General features: G+C 35.9%; 3 protein-coding genes and 1 long non-coding RNA gene across 6 annotated transcripts; 2 read left to right on the forward strand and 2 right to left on the reverse strand.

Annotated features, from left to right (window-relative positions):
- Positions 1 to 1,830: 1,830 nt before the first annotated feature.
- On the forward strand, positions 1,831 to 7,275 carry LOC662405 (kinesin 5A). Of its 2 annotated transcripts, XM_968502.4 has the most exons (6): positions 1,831 to 2,170; positions 2,229 to 2,517; positions 4,419 to 4,570; positions 4,616 to 6,113; positions 6,162 to 6,332; positions 6,383 to 7,275. In XM_968502.4, exons 1-6 carry the CDS (start codon positions 2,118 to 2,120, stop codon positions 6,677 to 6,679), a joined length of 2,460 nt encoding a protein of 819 aa, XP_973595.1. In that variant the 5' UTR covers positions 1,831 to 2,117; the 3' UTR covers positions 6,680 to 7,275. The 2 variants fall into 2 exon arrangements, with proteins under 2 accessions (XP_973595.1, XP_008193511.1); XM_008195289.3 differs by lacking the exon at positions 2,229 to 2,517 and having other exon boundaries at positions 1,836 to 2,170.
- Positions 7,276 to 7,444: 169 nt separating this feature from the next.
- MAPk-Ak2 (MAP kinase activated protein-kinase-2) lies at positions 7,445 to 9,695 on the reverse strand. 2 transcript variants are annotated; one of them, XM_008195288.3, is made up of 8 exons: positions 9,570 to 9,695; positions 9,129 to 9,511; positions 8,940 to 9,079; positions 8,827 to 8,891; positions 8,571 to 8,777; positions 8,444 to 8,519; positions 8,185 to 8,395; positions 7,445 to 8,133 (listed from the first exon to the last, which is right to left on the reverse strand). In XM_008195288.3, exons 2-8 carry the CDS (start codon positions 9,279 to 9,281, stop codon positions 7,909 to 7,911), a joined length of 1,077 nt encoding a protein of 358 aa, XP_008193510.1. In that variant the 5' UTR covers positions 9,282 to 9,511; positions 9,570 to 9,695; the 3' UTR covers positions 7,445 to 7,908. The 2 variants fall into 2 exon arrangements, with proteins under 2 accessions (XP_008193510.1, XP_008193509.1); XM_008195287.3 differs by having other exon boundaries at positions 9,129 to 9,460; positions 9,536 to 9,668.
- A 72-nt stretch (positions 9,696 to 9,767) lies between these two features.
- Positions 9,768 to 13,268, forward strand: ACOX1 (acyl-CoA oxidase 1). Its single transcript, XM_968567.4, has 10 exons — positions 9,768 to 10,030; positions 10,584 to 10,743; positions 11,064 to 11,232; positions 11,284 to 11,407; positions 11,459 to 11,703; positions 11,752 to 11,912; positions 11,962 to 12,124; positions 12,172 to 12,506; positions 12,553 to 12,805; positions 12,863 to 13,268. Exons 1-10 carry the CDS (start codon positions 9,904 to 9,906, stop codon positions 13,121 to 13,123), a joined length of 1,998 nt encoding a protein of 665 aa, XP_973660.1. The 5' UTR covers positions 9,768 to 9,903; the 3' UTR covers positions 13,124 to 13,268.
- A 3,549-nt stretch (positions 13,269 to 16,817) lies between these two features.
- LOC135267285 (uncharacterized) lies at positions 16,818 to 17,331 on the reverse strand. Its single transcript, XR_010335694.1, has 2 exons — positions 17,266 to 17,331; positions 16,818 to 17,213 (listed from the first exon to the last, which is right to left on the reverse strand). It is a non-coding gene; the product is annotated as an uncharacterized LOC135267285 (long non-coding RNA).
- Positions 17,332 to 18,727: the final 1,396 nt, after the last annotated feature.

Here is an 18,727-nt window from a genome sequence, read left to right on the forward strand (position 1 = left end):
TTTACAATAAACCGGTTTTTTCTTAGTTTTATGGTTTGCGAAAAAAAGTCACAGAAACGTAAAAATTTTCACTTTTTACAATTTTTATACGGCGATTACGGCGAAACTAGAAGACTGAGAGCAAAACGGTTTGTTCCATTGTAAAGTGCAGATCAAAATCTATCAAATAGGATGGGTTTTGGCAAATTTTTTCAGAGACAGGGGGGTATTAACATTTTTTTATTTTCTCAATTACGGCAAAACTTTTCCAAAAAGTGGAACCATTTTAATACTACCTTATGTAAAATGATCCGGGGAATCGATTGGCGTTAAGAAAATTGCCAAATTTGTAATATTTTTTTTAGTTACGAATTTTTTTAAATTTCACCTCTTTTTGCATTTATGAGCAATTCGCGAGAAAACTAATAATCAAAGGACCATGATGTTTTTTGAAAAAGATAGACAATTAAAAGAGCTTTCCAACGATAATAAGCTTCATAGGGTTATCTCTAATAGTTCCGAAGTTATTGCATGACAAATGTTCCGGGTACCGAAAATCAACAAAAATCTCGACGAAAAATGGAACAATTGTTGCGGGGAAACTATAAGACTGAGAGCAACGGTTTGTTCCGTTGTAAAGAGCAGATTAAAATCTATCAAATAGGATGGGTCTTAGCAATTTTTTTTCAAAATTCTCTGATTTTTGGAAGACACTGAGGATTTTTCAATTTTTTTATTTTATCAATTTACGTAAAACTATTCGAAAATGTGGAACTATTTTGGTCTAAACCTACGTAAAATCATACAGGGAATCGATTGGCGCGAAAAAAATCGCTAAATTTCTAATAGCTTTTTAGTTACGAAGCTTTTTTTTAATTTACTTCATTTACTTCTGCGTCTTAGATTTTAAAATATTTGTTGTTTTAAAATAACTTCGAGAAAAATAAACCACATTCGGCGTATTTTTAGTAAAATATATCGAAATCTTAATTTCAAGTTTCTGAAATAAATTGTCATTTTTGGAAATTATCTGCAAAAATGAATTTAGATGCTTAGAACCATTAATAATGTTTTGGTTGTTGATTAAGAGAGATAGTATCGAAAAAACAATGTAACTAAATATATTTACGTTCATTAAATATTTTTAGTAACTAATGAGACAGCGATTGCGATTCAGCAAATTATTAAATAATTAAAAAAATATCAACTGAATTCTGAAAAAAATACACGTTTTTCAAAAATGTAAAAAATCGAAGTAATTAACTTTTTTACACTTTTAACAACTTGAGAGGGTTGTAGAAGCCTAGAAAAGTCCATAAAACTTTGCTAGAAACAAATTAATTTTTTTGGTCTTTTAAGGGTAAGTTTATTAAAAAACCATTGACCAACAAATGTCAGAAAAACCTAATCTTTTATAATGCAGTAAAAATACAAGTACGTGTTTTTTTTAGTTTATATAGTTTTTTTAAAATCAAAAAATTTATTGTGCAGGTTTTTTTCTCCTTTATCATAGAACCATTTTTCAAAAATACTTTTTGATTTACGAGTTGATGTTTGCGGTTGGAGTAAGGTAGGCAACCGATGAATTGTATTCTTTTGGCGATTTTTTATTTAAATTTTTTTACGAATAAACGTAAGGTAATTGCCCTTTTAAAAACATGAAATGTGGTAAGTGAAAAAAACTGAATTGAGCAGTTACAATTTACAATTATATTATAGTAATTATAAATTATAAAAAAATAATATAAAGGGAATGTGAGTAGTGTAATATACACTGCTATGACTAGATGGCGTGCCCAACGCCTAGGCAACCAACACTACGACACCATGTTTAGCGTTATTTTTTTTACAAAGGGATAATTGAAACATAAGTAATTACAAAATACGTACCCAGATGCTTTTAGGCGATACGTGAATGTTATTGTTTTATTTTATGCACGTTTAGTCCTTTATTTCGTCGTCAAAAAAAAAACACCCGCCACACATAACGGTTTTTGTTTTTGTAATTTCATCCCCTCAGGTTGGTATGCATTTTTCCGTCCGACTTGAAACTTCTCAGAGCGTCCTTGTTGTTTGCCAGTTGTTTGTGGTTGTTTTTTAGGAAAAAAACCACAAATAGTGGTGAAAAAGTGTGCAAAATGAGTAAACACGAGATACCGGTATCACCTATCCAGGTGTACGTCAGGCAGAGGTAAGTTCCGATACAACCCTAAAGTTTGACTGTATGTAACGGTTTTTCTCGGAAACAGACCTCTCACGGCGTGCGAAATTAAAGCCAAAAGGCATAGCATTATTAAAGGCATGAATCAGAACGAGCTCTTTCTTGAATACGCGTCTTTTGCGAAAAAGTACAGTTTTGATCGAGTTTTTGGGGGTGGTGCATCGCAAGAGGAGGTTTACGATGTCGTGGTGCGCCCCCTGGTTGACTCAATGTTGTTAGGGAACACTTGCAGTCTTTTCGCGTTTGGACCAAGTAAAACCGGCAAATCCTACACTCAGCTGGGGCCCCACTTGAGCCCCACGGTTGATCTCGTTAACGTAAATATAGGGACACTCCGCAAGCCACATCCGAACATTGACTACAGCCATAATTTTTCACGCAGAATGAGCAGATTATGGCTTTAGGCGATTTTCAGATGTGCGTATTCCACCTGAATGACGAAGATTGACCAAAACAATAAATCTTAGGACTGAAGGTCACTGATCAGTCAAAAAATAATTTTGGCCCAAACCGCATACTTATAAATAAAAGTTAACATTTTAGCAAAATTTCAAAAAAAATATTTTTTTTTTAAATGGCAATTATAGTTGGCTGTGTTTACATTCTCGGAACTTGCAAAAGTAATGTCATTTTTGACATAATTTTGTGATTTATTGGCTTACATAATAAGAAAATTTGCGCAAGAATTAAGTTTTTGCTGAATAAACCTCAGTTATTGCGCAAAAATTTTTAAAAAGTAAGCCAATAAATTACAGAATTTTGTCAAAAATAACATTATTTTCACGAGTTCTGAGAATTTAAACACGTTTTTAGACCAAAAATTACGTTGTTTTTTTTTTCTTGTTTTTATTAAACTAGAACGAAAAATTCACCAAATTTGGTCGAAATTTATCTTTTCTAAGCGTTTATTCAGCAAAAACTCGATTATTGCGCAAAATTTCTTAATAAGTGAGCCAATAAATCGTAAAATTATGTCAAAAATGGCATTATTTTTCAAGTCTGAGGATTTAAAAACGTGTTTAAATCCTCAGAAGTTGTCATTTTTGGCATAATTCTGTGATTTATTGGCATGGTTATTAAGAAATTTTGCGCAATAAATGAGTTTTTGCCGAATAAACGCTTAGAAAAGATAACTATTTTGGAAATTTTTGACCGAATTTGGTGATTTTTTTCGTTCTAGTTTAACAAGAACAGGAAAAAACTTGATTTTTGGTCTAAATACGTATTTAAATCTTCAGAACTGGCAAAAATTTTGTCATTTATTGGCTTACTTTTTAAGACATTTTGCGCAATAATTAAGCCTTTGTTGAATAAACGCTTAGAAAAGGTAAATTTTTCGTCATTTTTGACCAAATTTGATGTTTTTTTTTTCGTTCTAATTTAATAAAAACATGAAAAAAACTTGATTTTTGGTTTAAAAACGTGTTTGAATCCTGAGAACTTGTCATTTTTGACATAATTCTATGATTTACTGGCATGGTTTTTAAGAGATTTTGCGCAATAAATAAGTTTTCGCCGAATAAACGCTTAGAAAAGGTAAATCTTTGGTCATTTTCGACCAAATTTGGTGATTTTTTCGTTCTAGTTTAATAAAAACAGGGAAAAAACTTGATTTTTGGTTCAAAAACGTGTTTAAATCCTTATTGACATGGTTTTTAAGAAATTTTACGCAATAAATGAGTTTTTGCCGAATAAACGCTTAGAAAAGATAAATCTTTGGAAATTTTTGACCAAATTTGGTGATTTTTTTCGTTCTAGTTTAACAAAAACAGGAAAAAACTTGATTTTTAATCTAAATACGTATTTAAATCTTCAGAACTGGCAAAAATTTTGTCATTTATTGGTTTACTTTTTAAGACATTCTGCGCAGTAATTAAATTTTTGCTGAATAAACGCTTGGAAAAGGTAAATTTTTGGTCATTTTCGACCAAATTTGATGTTTTTTTTGTTCTAGTTTAATAAAAACAAGAAAAAACTTGATTTTTGGTCTTCAGAACTTGCAAAAATAATGTCATTTTTGACAAATTTGTGATTTATTTATTGGCTTACTTTTTAAGAAATGTCAAGTTTTGATAATAGCGGGATGCGGTTTTGACCAAAATTATTTTTTCAAAAAAAAACAGAGTCGTAAGCTGTGTTGTAACATTTATTATTGTGGTCAATATTCACTATTTCGGGTGGAATACATTTGCAAGGGCTATCACCATCGCACTTTTAGGACCCGTTTGTTGGGATGATCCCAAGGGCTGCTGTTGATATTCTCGATAAGCTGTCTCAGTTAGGGGTTGAGTGTGTCGTTACTGCATCCTTTGTTGAGTTATACAATGAAGAAATCCGTGACCTTGTGGTTAATGACAATTCTGGCTTGAGGTAAAAATTGAATGGTTGTGGTTTTTGCTCATTTGTCCGATTTAGCGTCCATGATGATCCGAATTACAAGGGGGTGACACGTGTTAAGGGTGTGACGGAGATTCGAGTAAAAAATTGCACTGAACTGTTTGAAATGTTAATGGTTGGAGCGAATAATCGTAGCGAGCCAAGTTTACATTGTCACACAATTTTCACCATTGGTGTTACGATTTTCGAATCATTTAAGGGTGAAAAGATAGTTAAAACTGGCCGAATTCACTTGATTGATTTAGCTGGAAGTAATTTCCTTGCATCGTGTGGTGCGTTAGTCATTAATAAGGCGCTTCAAACTTTCAAAACAGTGATTCAAGCCCTCGCTTCTGAATCTAAACATGTTCCCATGAGAGACTCAAAACTGACCCGAGTTTTGCAAGACTGCCTCAACGGCAAAGGCAATACTTCGATTATTGCAACAATTTCACCCTGTAGTGACGCATTTGAAGACACAGTCACTACTTTGGACTACGTGCAAATGGCGCGAGGCGTCTCCACTAACCCGGTCCCCAACGTAATAAACATACGCAGAGATGATGAAGTGAAGAATTTAGAAGACGAAGTTAGTTCTCTACGCCGGGATTTAGGCACAGCCGGGTCTTTCAGAGCGGAGATCGAAAACTACGCAAAGTTGATGGAACTTAAAGTAAACCATGAAAAAGCCGTCGCACTTACGGCGGAAATAACAAAATTAGAGGGCGTATGTGAGCACCAAAAGTATTATCCTGATACCGGAGAGTTGGCGCAAGAAACAACCCAAAAATGTGAACCCCAGGCCGAGGCAAAGAATGCGGAAATTGCCACAGAAATGGTCCACGTTTCTTTCGAAGCCTTGAGCGGGGTTGAGTTCGCTGTCGAACTCTTCCAAAACGATGAGAGATCGAATTTGTCTGATATAGCCACAAATAATGAGAAGGTTAGAGAGGTCACATTTATGAATTTGGGACGCTTGAGGACTATCCTAAGCAATGTTTGCGCATTTGCCGATTCGCTAAAATGCACGTTGGACTCTTTGTTGAGCGCGTCGGAGTTCACCGAAACTAGCGCCAGGGCGAATTTAACGACCATGCATATCGAGAATCATTCAATCTTGGCTGATAATTATCACAGAGTGAAAGCAACTCTGTGCAAACTTCAAGGTTATATAGAATCTACCAAAACATCATTGGCGGAGGCAACGTTTCAGTATGAGGACGATGTCGGGATGCAGTACTCCTTACTGAGCGACATGTACGAGAGATTCTACACGCTACTGACTAATTTACATGCAACCATGCAAAAACGTTACTTGCGAATTCAACATTTAATGAGCCTCAGTAATCAAAGACTGCTATTGTTGGACAAGATAACTAAGAATTTTCTTAACACCCAAGAGGATTTGACTTTGGAATTGGAGACCATGTGCTACATAAGGGGGTATGCTGGTCAACTGACCGAATTGTTGCAGGAAAAAGCTCCAGGAATCGACAATAAGTTAATTACGCTTTTTACTAAGTTCAATCAGGAGACTGTAAGGTTTTAACCATAAATTGCTTTGGTTGTTTACATTTTTTTGTAGGCACATCTTCATTTGATTTCGCTTCAGAGAAGATTTGAGGCGGCTAAAGAAGAAATTCAGCAAAGCCAAACAGTTTGCTTGGAGGAAGTTGCTCAAAATCACAGCCGACATCAAGACTACTTTCGTAGTTTCTTTGATGCTATTAGAAGAGGTGTAGCGACTCATAATGAGGTACGGATTATTGATTTTGAGTGATTTTGCCTAAAGATTTCGTGTTGTAGGGAGTTGTTGCGACCAGGGATGGTTTGTCATTTGAAGCTTACATGATGGTAAGCCATCAATATAATATGACTGTGGACCGCACCTCACAGATCTCAAACTCACTTGATGACATGTTCTCGAACGCAAAGGATTTAACTTCGGAGATGGAAGATATTTCTACTGAAACCGTTGCTAAACTCAAACAGTTGTCAGAAAAAGTTACGGTTAATTCTCCGAAAGAAAAGAAAGAAGTTAAGAAGACTCTCCTGCAGGAGAAGCAAGATAATTCAAACGAGCCACCGAATGAAAATCAGTAATCCGTACTGATTTAATCGTTCTGCTAGTTTTAGGTTGTTACGTTACTTTTTTTTTATTTATTTGTAATGAAACAAGTTTTGCTGTTTGTGTTTGCAAAACTTGCTAGTCGAATTGGTGAAGTTATAACTCTCACCAATAGTACTCAAAGAGTATTAGAAGTTCTTACCGGAGAACTTTCGCCTTTTGATATTTATGTGCAATGAAACGATTTTGCTAAGACTAGATACATTTCAGTCAAGGTAAAAAAGTGATGGTAGTTTCGCTGATTGGTCTAAAGCTTTAAACGATACCTAGTCAAATGTTTCACTGTGCAAACCTTAGTATTATATTGTTTTTGGTGTTAATGTTCCTTCTTGCAATGTTCCGTATGTTTTTTTAAAACATACCAATTAAACCAAAGTTGAAAATGTGTTAAATATAGCTTTGCCGCTTGTTTCGCAAGCTATAAATCCTAACTAGTCTAACTAGAAGTTGAAAATGTTACCATTATATTTGAATTTCTTAATATTATATTGTTCATGATGTTCTGTTCCATGTTTGTAATGTTCTGATTGTGTTTGGACTTACAAATAAACTTAAAAAAAACATTTTTTTTTATTTTGTCTATTTAATTTAGTGCGATATTATAAAATTTAAAACGAAGCTATACGTCCAATTTCTTTCATTTTATTATTTTCTTAAAAAAAAGTAGAAAAACACTGCGTCTTATTTATAAGACAAACTCGTATCGTAACCTTGCAACTGAAAAAATTGAGTACATAGAGTTATCGTTAGGAACAATTTAAGTAACTTTATTAAGAGTTTATTAGCAATTTACATTAAAATAGCACTCATCATGTGCTAGTAAATCGTGAAAATGATTTACGTTTTTTCTAAAAAAATATTTAAATCAAGATGCTTATGAAATCGAAATGTCTGATAAATTTTGTAGTAAATTTTTAATCAACAGTGACACTTCTCTTGAACAGGAAATTCCAAAAGCACCTTCAATCGTAGCATATAATACATTTTCTTAACATTATGTTGTTGCACCGTGTGTTGTATTACTATTACCAAATAATAGTACTACAAACGGTGTAATACAACTGTAACTAAATTAATACAATTTTAAAACGTTAAAATCCTATTCCATTAGGCACTAATCATTCAGCTAAAATCGATTTGTTTGTAAACATATTAATCAAAATGCACGTTCCGTGGTGATTTGAAGAAATAAAATCACTAGACGTTATTTCTGCTCCTTTAGCGTCACTTGATTCGCCGAACGCTTACGCCTTTTATTCAGCAGCGGGTTATTTGAATTTTCTAGCGTTTTTATATGCACTTGGTCATAATCCACTCTCATTGTGGCCAACGAGCGCGTCATTTCCTCCTGTACTTCAGGCCACATCTCTTCACCTTCTTTTAGCATTTTATGAGTATGCAAGGGGGTTTGAGGCACAGCTGTGTATTGCTAGAAAAATGAAAATAAAAGGTGGACCCTTGGACTAAAACAGTCATTTACAGCAATCCATCTATTGCTCATGACTTGATCAATTGTCAGTCGCTTGGCCGGATCCACGTTAAGCATACCATTAATAAGGTCTTTAGCGTCTTGACTAACATTTTGCCACTCAGGATTAGGGAATGTGTATTGGCCCATTCGTATCCTATTTTTCATTCCTGGCGAAATCGCCAAGCCATGATTGCTATAAAATGGAGGGAACCCGCACAACCTGTCTCAATCACTTAGTACAACTCTTAACAAAATTACTTATACGCACAAAATGTACATAATGACTCCTAAAGACCAAACATCACAGCTCTTATCGTATTTCTCAGGCCCTAAAACTTCAGGAGCTGGAAATAATTAGTAAGATTGGGAGCCAATTGATTGGGGAGTTAACGAACCAACATAATATGGTGTATAACAAGGCGTCTGAAGGGTGTCCTTCACTAAAGTTTCCTTAGCAAAGCCGAAATCAGTTAACTTAAGTATACCGTAAGTACCTTTCTTTGAGTAAAGTAAATTCTCTGGTTTTAAGTCCCTGTGTGCAATGTTATTATCGTGTAGGTATTTCACCGCAATGCATATCTCATGCATGATCTGTGCCGCCTCTTAAATTAATAAACGTGTCATTTATCGAACTATTACCCAAACGCATACCTCTCTCAGTGAAAGCCCCGTCAGGTTTATCCTGAATCCGCTGGAACAGCTCTCCGCCCTCCATGCTACAACAAAGGAACTTACTCCCGAATTAGTAAAAACCGCGCACACACCATTCCATCACAACTAGTAAACAAGGGTTGTTATTGTATTTATTCTCATAGACGTCGATTATATTGACTATGTGGCGGCAGCCACTGGCTTGCCAATGCAAATCGACCTCCCTTCTAGCCTTCTGGCTCTCGACAAGTATCTGAAACGTTCAATTGACAAACTGCATTGAGCAACTTACAACAGCGCACCTTTAGAGCGAACTTCTCTTTTGTAGCCTTAGAAAAACACTCGACGACTTTACCGTTGATCCCGAGGCCTAAAACCGTCTTAGTAATGTCGTAATCGTCAGTAATTGGCGTTTTCTTCGGTGTCCTGTGACTTTGCCGCATCTCCCTATTCATTTTTTACTTCTTTTGATTTCAACCAAACATTTATTTACAAGTCCACATTTATTCATCAAACAATCCGAAAATTTTTGTTTACTTAGGGTACATAACCAATAAAGGAATCATAAGGATGTGACATAATTTGCACAAAAAACGACGCATCTGCGCATTCGCCCCTGGCTCCTGACACGTCGCTGGCCATGAAATTCAAACATTTTAGTGGACTTCAATTACCAAAAACGAAACTAATTCATAAAAAAATTAATTACATAGTCAAATGAGCAATAAGAGTGCAAAGTATACTTCTAGTCACCTGAGCCACAGCAAACTATACTCATTTGTTTGGCTTAAGTGCGATCTTAGACTTGGTAGAGGGAGAGGGACGTGTCGTTTGGACGCCCCGTCTCTTTCTAGCTTGCTGGGCGCCCAATTACGCTCTCTCTTTCTCTGGTTAAGAAGTCTGAGGTGACGAGTTTGTTGGGTGAAATATCATGCGCCCTCTGTAGGCAGGAGTGGCAGTGGTGGCAATAGATTTATGATTAATTACCGTGTGTAGTGATGTGGTAGTACTGTCATAGAGTGTCGGTGATAGTGGTTCAAAGTATAATCTTTTGTTTATTTTGTGTATTTAACGAAAATGGACAGAAAAAAATCAGTAAATCCTGATCTCATTAAAGAGAGAGAAAAATGTACATTCAATACTCTAGAACTGACACACTTACTGGATGGCAGTGCTACAAAAACAGAGGAGAGACACAGTAGAGGTATGAACTTTGCTCTTCTTAACGACAAATTAATTATATCATCAATGACTTCTCGAGAAATCGATCGAAAAAATTAAGCACAAAATTCCAATGACACCTGCAAAGCCAGTTGTTCTCATTGGATTGGTTCCTGATTGCAGAAGAACCAGTCTTTTTGAAATATTTAAGTCAGGTTTTGTAATTTTTTAATGTCAAGTTATCTGTAAAACATGCTTAAACACCTTACACCTTGCCGTCGAAATTGGAAAAAATAGTCAAATGTAATAAACTGCAATTTGTACCAATTCAGTTTGGGGGAAATACTGCTATAGGTCATCGGGTCACGTCGGCTATTTACGAAGGGCGCGAACTTCGAATCGCCGAACGCTTTTAACGTTGTTACCTGCCGTGTGCAACCGATAAATGACTGTTCTCCCGATTAAATAACTAATAATAGTACGTGCTTTCACAAGAGAGAGCAACTTTCTAATTTCGCTTCCATGTAATTAAGTAACGAGTGGGTCCCGCCATTGTGGGCAATTAAAATTTTGTTAATTAGCCCCGTAATTTTCAGAAAAATTTTTCCTCGAAGACCCGGAGCTACAATCGAACGTCCCACTGGAGTATTTAAGTCACAAGGAGAAATATGAAGATGCCGTACGAAAAGCTTGTATTATTTTCCGAAAAGTACAAGAGCTCCAGAACCAAGGCAAAGGCGGTATGGACAATTTCAGGTATGGAAGGTTCCGACCGTCTCGACGCCGAATCAAATGCATTTATCTAATCACAATCATTGTCAGATTTATTGAAGCAACTAATTTTAATACAGTGGAGAATTCGCTTCATCATTGCGTTATCTGCAAGCGTTGCGAACTTTGCCGTGTAATTTTATAGATATCTGAAACAACTTTGTTTGTTTCATTTTTTTGGGTTCATGACGCAACTTTATTACATTTGAGTCATGAATATGTAAGAAGGTTGTTTTTTAAAGCCCGATTGGCTTGTAAATTTAAACAAATGAGAGTAGTTTCCACGATTCCAAATCGCTTTGCAGAGAAATTTTGGGTGGTCAGCTAGGCTCTGCCATTTTAAAAGACGGCAATCCATTGACGCTGCACTATGTTATGTTTATCCCGACGCTGATGGGACAGGGAACGTTTGACCAACAAGCCGAATGGATCCAAAGGGCATGGAATTGTGATATTATAGGAACTTACGCACAAGTAATTATCCTATAATATACGCAACTTTTATTGTCTTATAATATATTATAGACTGAATTAGGTCATGGCACATTTATCAGAGGTCTTGAAACCACAGCCACCTACGATCCCGCGACAGAGGAATTTGTTTTGCACAGTCCAACCCTCACTTCGTACAAATGGTGGCCGGGAGGATGTAAAAAAGTAAAAAAAAATCCAAAAAATTAGCTTGACTGTAATTTTGTAGTGGGCCATTCCGCGAATTACGCAGTTGTGGTGGCCCAACTGTACACAAAAGGCACTTGCCACGGAATCCACCCTTTTATAGTCCAGCTTCGTGATGAGGAAACGCACGAGCCTTTACCAGGCATTAAAATCGGAGAAATTGGCTGCAAACTTGGCATGAACAGTACCAACAACGGCTACCTGGGTTTTGACAACGTCAGAATACCCAGGATTAACATGTTAATGAAAAATAGTCAAGTTTTACCTGTAAGTAACATTATTAGCTTCGATTTTTTTACATGGGAATATCGTTAGGATGGCACTTACGTTAAATCGCCCAGTAGTAAGCTAACTTACGGAACAATGATTTTCGTCCGAGTTGTGATAGTACAGGATGCCGCACACTACTTGCGAAAGGCTGTAACCATAGCAACACGCTACAGCGCCGTTCGCCACCAATCACAAATCAAACCCGAGTAAGTCGCCAAAAAAGCCTACTTGTTCATTTTGTCTGTGGTGTTTCAGTGCACCCGAGCCCCAAATAATCGATTTCGTGACGCAACAGTATAAGTTATTCCCGCACATCGCCACTTATTTTGCATTCCAGTATAGTGCCTCTTGGCTGTGGGACATTTACAACAATGTCACCAACGAGCTGGAGTCCGGTCAGCTCGAGAGTTTGCCTGAAGTAAGTTTTCTTGAGCCACTTTAGTCCGTTGAGTAGCGCATTTTAAGCTCCACGCTATTGCCTGTTGCCTTAAAGCTGTGAGCAGTGCCGATGCAGCCCAGGGTGTGGAAATTTGCCGGTTGGCCTGTGGGGGCCACGGCTACATGACCTCGTCCAACCTGCCCTCAACTTACGGCCTAGTGACGGCAATGTGCACTTACGAGGGCGAAAACACCGTACTTCTGTTGCAAACATCACGTTTTCTTATAAAGTCGTGGCAGAATCGTAACAAATTGGATAAGTTGGCGACTGTGGCGTACTTGGGCCGCAAAATGAGCAAAAGTAACCCGTTTGAAAAGTCAGTTGAGTGGATTATACACGCACTGCAGCAAACTGCGGCAAGGTGGGTGTTAATGTGGTTACTGAAGGTTTGCTAAATTTGATTGTAGTAAAATTGAACTGGCAAATAACCGTATAAATGCCCGGGTGCGCAATGGAAAGTCGTACGAAGATGCCTGGAATGAAACTTCGATTGAGTTGGTGGCGGCTGCCGAAGCTCACTGTCGGTGTTTTATTGTTACAACGTTTTACAACACTGTTAACGGTTTGAACGTCTCTAAAGAGCTCAAAACTGTTCTGGTACAACTTTTGAACTTGTATGGCGTTTATACGGCCCTTAGATTAACAGGGGATCTTTTTAGAGTAAGTATTTTTTTTTAATTGGCGCAGTCGGTAGGTAATACTCTACGTAATGTTTAGTTCACGAATATCACCGGACAAGATGTGGAGACACTCCAGGACTGGCTGGAAGAACTCTTGGCCCTTATACGCCCCAATGCAGTGGGAATAGTTGATAGTTTTGACATTCGTGACGAAGTTCTAGGGTCTACCTTGGGAGCTTATGACGGAAACGTGTACGAAAGACTGTATGAAGAAGCATCCAAAAGTCCACTCAATTCCGAGCCAGTTAACAAGTCATTCAAATCGTACTTAAAACCTTTCATGAAATCGAACTTGTAAATTTTGAAAAAATATTTAGGATAGCTTTGGAATAGGGGACCAGCGGTAGTTAATTGTATGAACAAAGTCAAAGTTGTGATTGGTGTTTGTCTTGTAAAAATGTTGAGAGTCATTATGTTTGTTAATAAAAAATTAAACATTGAAAGTCTTTTATTCTTTTCTCCAAAACTATAACTATACACAAATTTGCTAGAGTGAGTTTAAAATTTCGAACCCCGGATCAGGTGTAACAATTTTTCTATGAAAAAAAGTGTAGAAAAGGTAAGTAAAACAACACGCAAATAAAAATGAGAGATTGAAAGAACACATAGACGAATAAACGTAAATCGGAGCATAAAACTGAGAGAAATAAGAAAATAATGCGGCAAAAATGTAAAAGTACGTAAAGGCGCTAAATTGTAAACGTACTTTTTGTTTTGAGAGAAAAAAAGACGAACGTAAAGGCGAAATATAACTTCAAACTTTAGTTGACTTATACGCCCGGTATGTTTTGATGGAATCTGATGAAAAATTAGAGAATTAAATTGAAAAAAGTTAAACAAAATGCTTTCTCGAGCTAATTCGCCGACTTTTGAACTAAATGTATTTGCATTTTAGGAGAATTATTGCAATTATATAGTTAGTAATGTTGATTTAATTAAAAAGTTTGTGTTAAAATATCTGCAAAAGACGGTCAGTACCTAGGGCCTCGTGGCCCAGTGGTATAAGCGCCACTTTCGGCGGGGGAGGTCGGGTGTTCGCACCCGGATCACGGCAACAATTTTTCTATGAAAAAAAGTGTAGAAAAGGTAAGTGAAACAACACCTAAACAAAAATAAGAGATTGAGTAAACACATAGACGAATAAACGTAAAGCAGAGCATAAAACTGAGAGAAATAAGAAAATAATGCGGCAAAAATGTAAAAGTACGTAAAGGCCCCAAATTGTAAACGTACTTTTTGTTTTGAGAGAAAAAAAGATTAACGTAAAGGTGAAATATAACTTCAAACTTTAGTTGACTTATACGCCCGGTATGTTTTGATGAAATCTGATGAAAAATTAGAGAATTAAATTGAAAAAAGTAGAACAAAATGCTTTCTCGAGCTAATTCGCCGACTTTTGAACTAAATGTATTTGCATTTTAGGAGAATTATTGCAATTATGTAGTTACCCGGATCACGGCAACAATTTTTCTATGAAATAAAAGTGTAGAAAATGTAAGTGAAACAACACGTAAACAAAAATAAGAGATTGATAGAACACATGGACGTATAAATGTAAAGCATAAAACTGACAGAAATAAGAAAATAATGAGGCAAAAGGTTGTAACATTGCGTAAAGGCGCCGGGGAATCGATTGGCACCAAGAAAATTGCCAATATCCCAATAGTTTTTTAGTTATGAATTTTTTAAAATTACATTTATCTGCAATTTTCTCGAAAACTATTAGTCGGAACCGTTGCCCGGAGCGACTCCGGGTTTAATGATTTTTTGTTTGTTCCTGTAGTCTTACAGTTTCCGAGAAAAACGCAAAAATTGTTTCCATTTTGCGTTATTCCATTCCAGATATTAAGAAAACCATCGATGTATTAGGTCCAAAATGGAACCGCTAAGTATCTGTTCATTCATAGACTACTAAACATTTTTGAAGGAAATTAATAGCTATTTACACTCGAATGCGGTAAGTCACATTTTACAGCGTGACAACTTTGTTTGAGGCACGAGCCTGAAAGGCGAGTGCCTTATTAGTTGAAGCGCTGTAAAATGACTTAACGCATGAGATTTGTATAAAACTTTTTGGCCGACAAGCTTTTAATATTATTCTTTATAAAATAAATAAAAACTCAAAGTCACTTAAACATAGTAGGCTTTGGCCGCCATGTTAAACAACTGAAACAGTTTGACAGTTGTTAAATTTGTGAAAATCAAGCGACGATTTCAAATTTAATTATATCACAAATCACGTTTATATCTATCAACCATTATCAACCAAGATGAGCGACAGTGGTGAAAGTGATAGTTTCACCGCTACACCTCCGGAAATAAGGCAACTTGCAGAGGGTGCTACAAAACAATTATTGCCTGAAAAATCGAAGACAAGGTACGAGGCGCAATATAGTACGTTTAAAGATTGGTGCAAAATAAAAAATGTGAAAAAAAATGTAAAATTTGTGGTTCCCAAACGTATGTATAGGTGGCGCTGCTCCGGGGGATTTATATTTTCACTAATTAAATATACACCATGGTCGATTGAATTAAATAATTATAGGTAACAAGTATTTCGTTATACGAACTTAATTATGGTAAGCACGGTTTGTATCTTAAACATGTCTAATCGCAGTGTGAGGAAACTTTATGGGCGAAGGTTAATGCATGGGCGCGCGCTTGCAGTCAGATAAACCTTTAAATCGAAATGTTGTGGAATAGCTTACATTGTTGATATAAGTTAGGAAAGAGTATTAAAAAATGTTTAGACAAAGAATTTTTTGTTTCAACCCTCGCGAAGGGGCTGAAAAGACGTTTTAGCTAAAAATTTGCAAACACCTAAAATTGGACACATTTTGCGTTTACATACTCATATCTTCCTTCTGGATAAAGCTAGAAACTCCGTTTTTTTTGCAAACAAATTTTCAATAAATGCAGATTTATATGTAGTTTAACAAGGTTGAGTTTTGATAAAGGGAAACCAAAAAAATTACATTTTCTTGTAACGTTGTATAATTGTGTAGTGAAATTTTCGAGATGCGAGAAAGTTTTTTAATTTAAAAGATAGACTCCCACATAATCGAGACGAAATAAAGCTAATACTTGAAATAAATTTTTGGTGCAAGAATCATTTCGTTATCTGTAAGACTCACCAAGTTATTGCAATTTAAAATTACTGCAAAATGCGCCTGAGGTGAAACCGAACTGTATTTCCCTCTGAAGCGTGTTCATCGCCTTTGATAACATTTCGAGAGCTAAAAATCGTAATTCGTAAATAATTAAAAAATAATTAATGTCACTTATCTATTAATATTATACCTTTATTTTTAACCGCCCTAACTCTCTGTTAATTTTAATAATATCTAAAAAGTCAAAAGAACATTTTTATCTCATGTACTTATTTAAAAAGCATAAAAGCGACCTAGTAGAACTAAATTACGAAATTGTAATTCATTTTAAAGTATTCTTTGGTGTGACATTAATATTTTTTTAATTATTTACCATTTTTAGCTCTTGAAATGTTTTCAACCACACCACGTTTCAAAGGGAAATACGCTGCGATTTCACCCCGAGCACATTTTGTAGATAACTAAATAATCCTTCTTTAAAGTCCTTTTTAAAAAAATATACAAATCGTAACGTTTCTGACGAATCAACCGGTAACATTAATTGTATAAACCCCCTAGTAAACTACGCCAATGCAAGCGCTATAACGGACCATTTCATCGATAAATATGAACATCGCGAGAGCGCTATGACGAGTCAGCTGATCGGTTGTGGCCTCATGGCCACCCCATAAAATTTCCTCACACTGCTAATCGTCCAGTGTTTTGTGGTTACTTTACCTAATTGTTTGCTACCAGTTTACAGCATCGTGTTTAAAGGTCAAGTTACCTTTCATGAATGGGCAACTGTCATTCACGTTTTACAGTACTGGAGGCCAAAAAAGATTTTAAAATAAGTAGTTATTAGGTAGATGGGAATTTACATGTTTAAAAAAAAATGTGATATTAATGTCTACTTGCTTTATTAATTATTCTAGACACTAAGGTTTTTCATAAAATTACAAAATTCAATATCCAGCTTCTTGCATTTACAATTGTCAACAGTGAACTGTACACGATACTTCAACGGAAATCCGATCAATTGTTTATCGCTGTTTTTTACGCTAACGTTAAATGGTCGAAATTTTAAGATATCCTCAAAAGCGTCTTTCGCGTCTTCTGAGCTACATGTTTTTCTTGTCTCGGGTTTATAATCATATAGTACTTCCCAACAACATGGATGATCGCTATTTGCTAAGCATCTATTGACGGCAGCCACCCTCATGTCCTTTGGGCACACACACTCGAACATATTTTTCGTCTTCGTAATGTCTTTAGTGTTAGCGCAGTCTACAACTACAACTGAAAAATATTGTCAAATGTAGTGACAATTAATAAACTGCTTTATATTCACTTTCTCGTAGATTTTGTCCAACTAGATCCCTAAAACTTAGGGCCATGTTTACAGGAGTTTACCTACAGTCCGGGACATTTCTATTTCACAATAACAAAGGAAATGTTATAATTTTAATCTATATAACCAGTGGCTGCTTTAAAAGTGTGTACTAACGGGATAATAGCATATTTACGCAAGTATTTTTGAAGGTAGAAACATTACTTGTCATATAACAACTACTTAGATTATATGATGAGACGGGAATGGCACAACACAGAATTGCAGTCAGTGATTGTGTTGGCGAAAGCTGCTGTGACGTACTGACAGTACTGACTATCGCTGGTTGTACGATTTGTGCAATTTGTGATATATTTTGTGAGAAAAACTGGAAAACAAAGTGCATAACTGCATAACCTCACTTATCGCAGTTTTGCACATTTTGATGATGGGAATTGCGGTTCAAGTAATTATGAGTTATAGATGGAGCCCACTGTTTACTTCAAAGTAAGTTCACGACATTTAGGGAATTCGTCTTAAAGTTTAACATTTCAATATTACCAGTTATAGTAAAGATACCAGTAGAAACATTTTTTGCAATAAACGCGTTTTTACTCTTTACTCATTGTGTATTTTTATTTATTCGACCTCTCTGCTTTGTATTTCTAGGAAATCAACGTGTATTAGCATTAGATATGATTTTTACTATTTCATCTTGCAATTATTGAATAGAGGAAATTTTAACTACTACAAATTATGAATCTCAAACCCTTCTTGATCATAGAATAGTTTTTTGCTACGCCACTGCTCAATCTCCTCACTCGATTAAGTACGCACTGGCTCCGCCTATCGTGGTCGTTTACAGAGTTTCCGAGCTCTACCACTAATTTTCGCACTAAAATTTCACATTGCCAGTTTCTGTTTAAATATAAACATGCATTTTTATTTTTCCATTAACTGCATGCGAAACTTTTATAATTTTAGACGTTTATAGACAAATACATTTGTCATAATTAATTTTTCTAGATCAATACTGTTCTATTTTGAATAATTCTGTGTATGAATGTTTCTAAATTTGACGGATTTGGACAGTGAATGTTTCTGGTTATGACCTGTTTTAGACGTGTGATGACGTCACATCCGAGGTTAGGTGTGCGGCGCAGGCGGCGAGGGCGGTTCAGTCGACAGCGAGCAGTGGTACGGGTCAGATCGGGAGCGGGAGCGGGAGGCGAGGCGAAGCGAGGTGAGTCGGTTTATTTAAATTATTGTGTATTGTGCGGTTTCGTTCAATTTATTCAGTTTGTTACTTGCCGTTGTCGCGAACGGACGTGTGTTCAAGCAAATCTAAATTTTCCGGTTTAAATTTTCAATTCGGTGGCTAGTGATCGCGTTTGAGTGACACATTTTAAATACAGTAACTATAAATCAAATAAAACACTCAAATAATTTACTGCCACGTAATTTTGTCTTTAATTTCAATGAA

Source organism: Tribolium castaneum, chromosome 10 (genome assembly GCF_031307605.1).
Source record: "Tribolium castaneum strain GA2 chromosome 10, icTriCast1.1, whole genome shotgun sequence".
NCBI lineage: Eukaryota > Metazoa > Arthropoda > Insecta > Coleoptera > Tenebrionidae > Tribolium > Tribolium castaneum.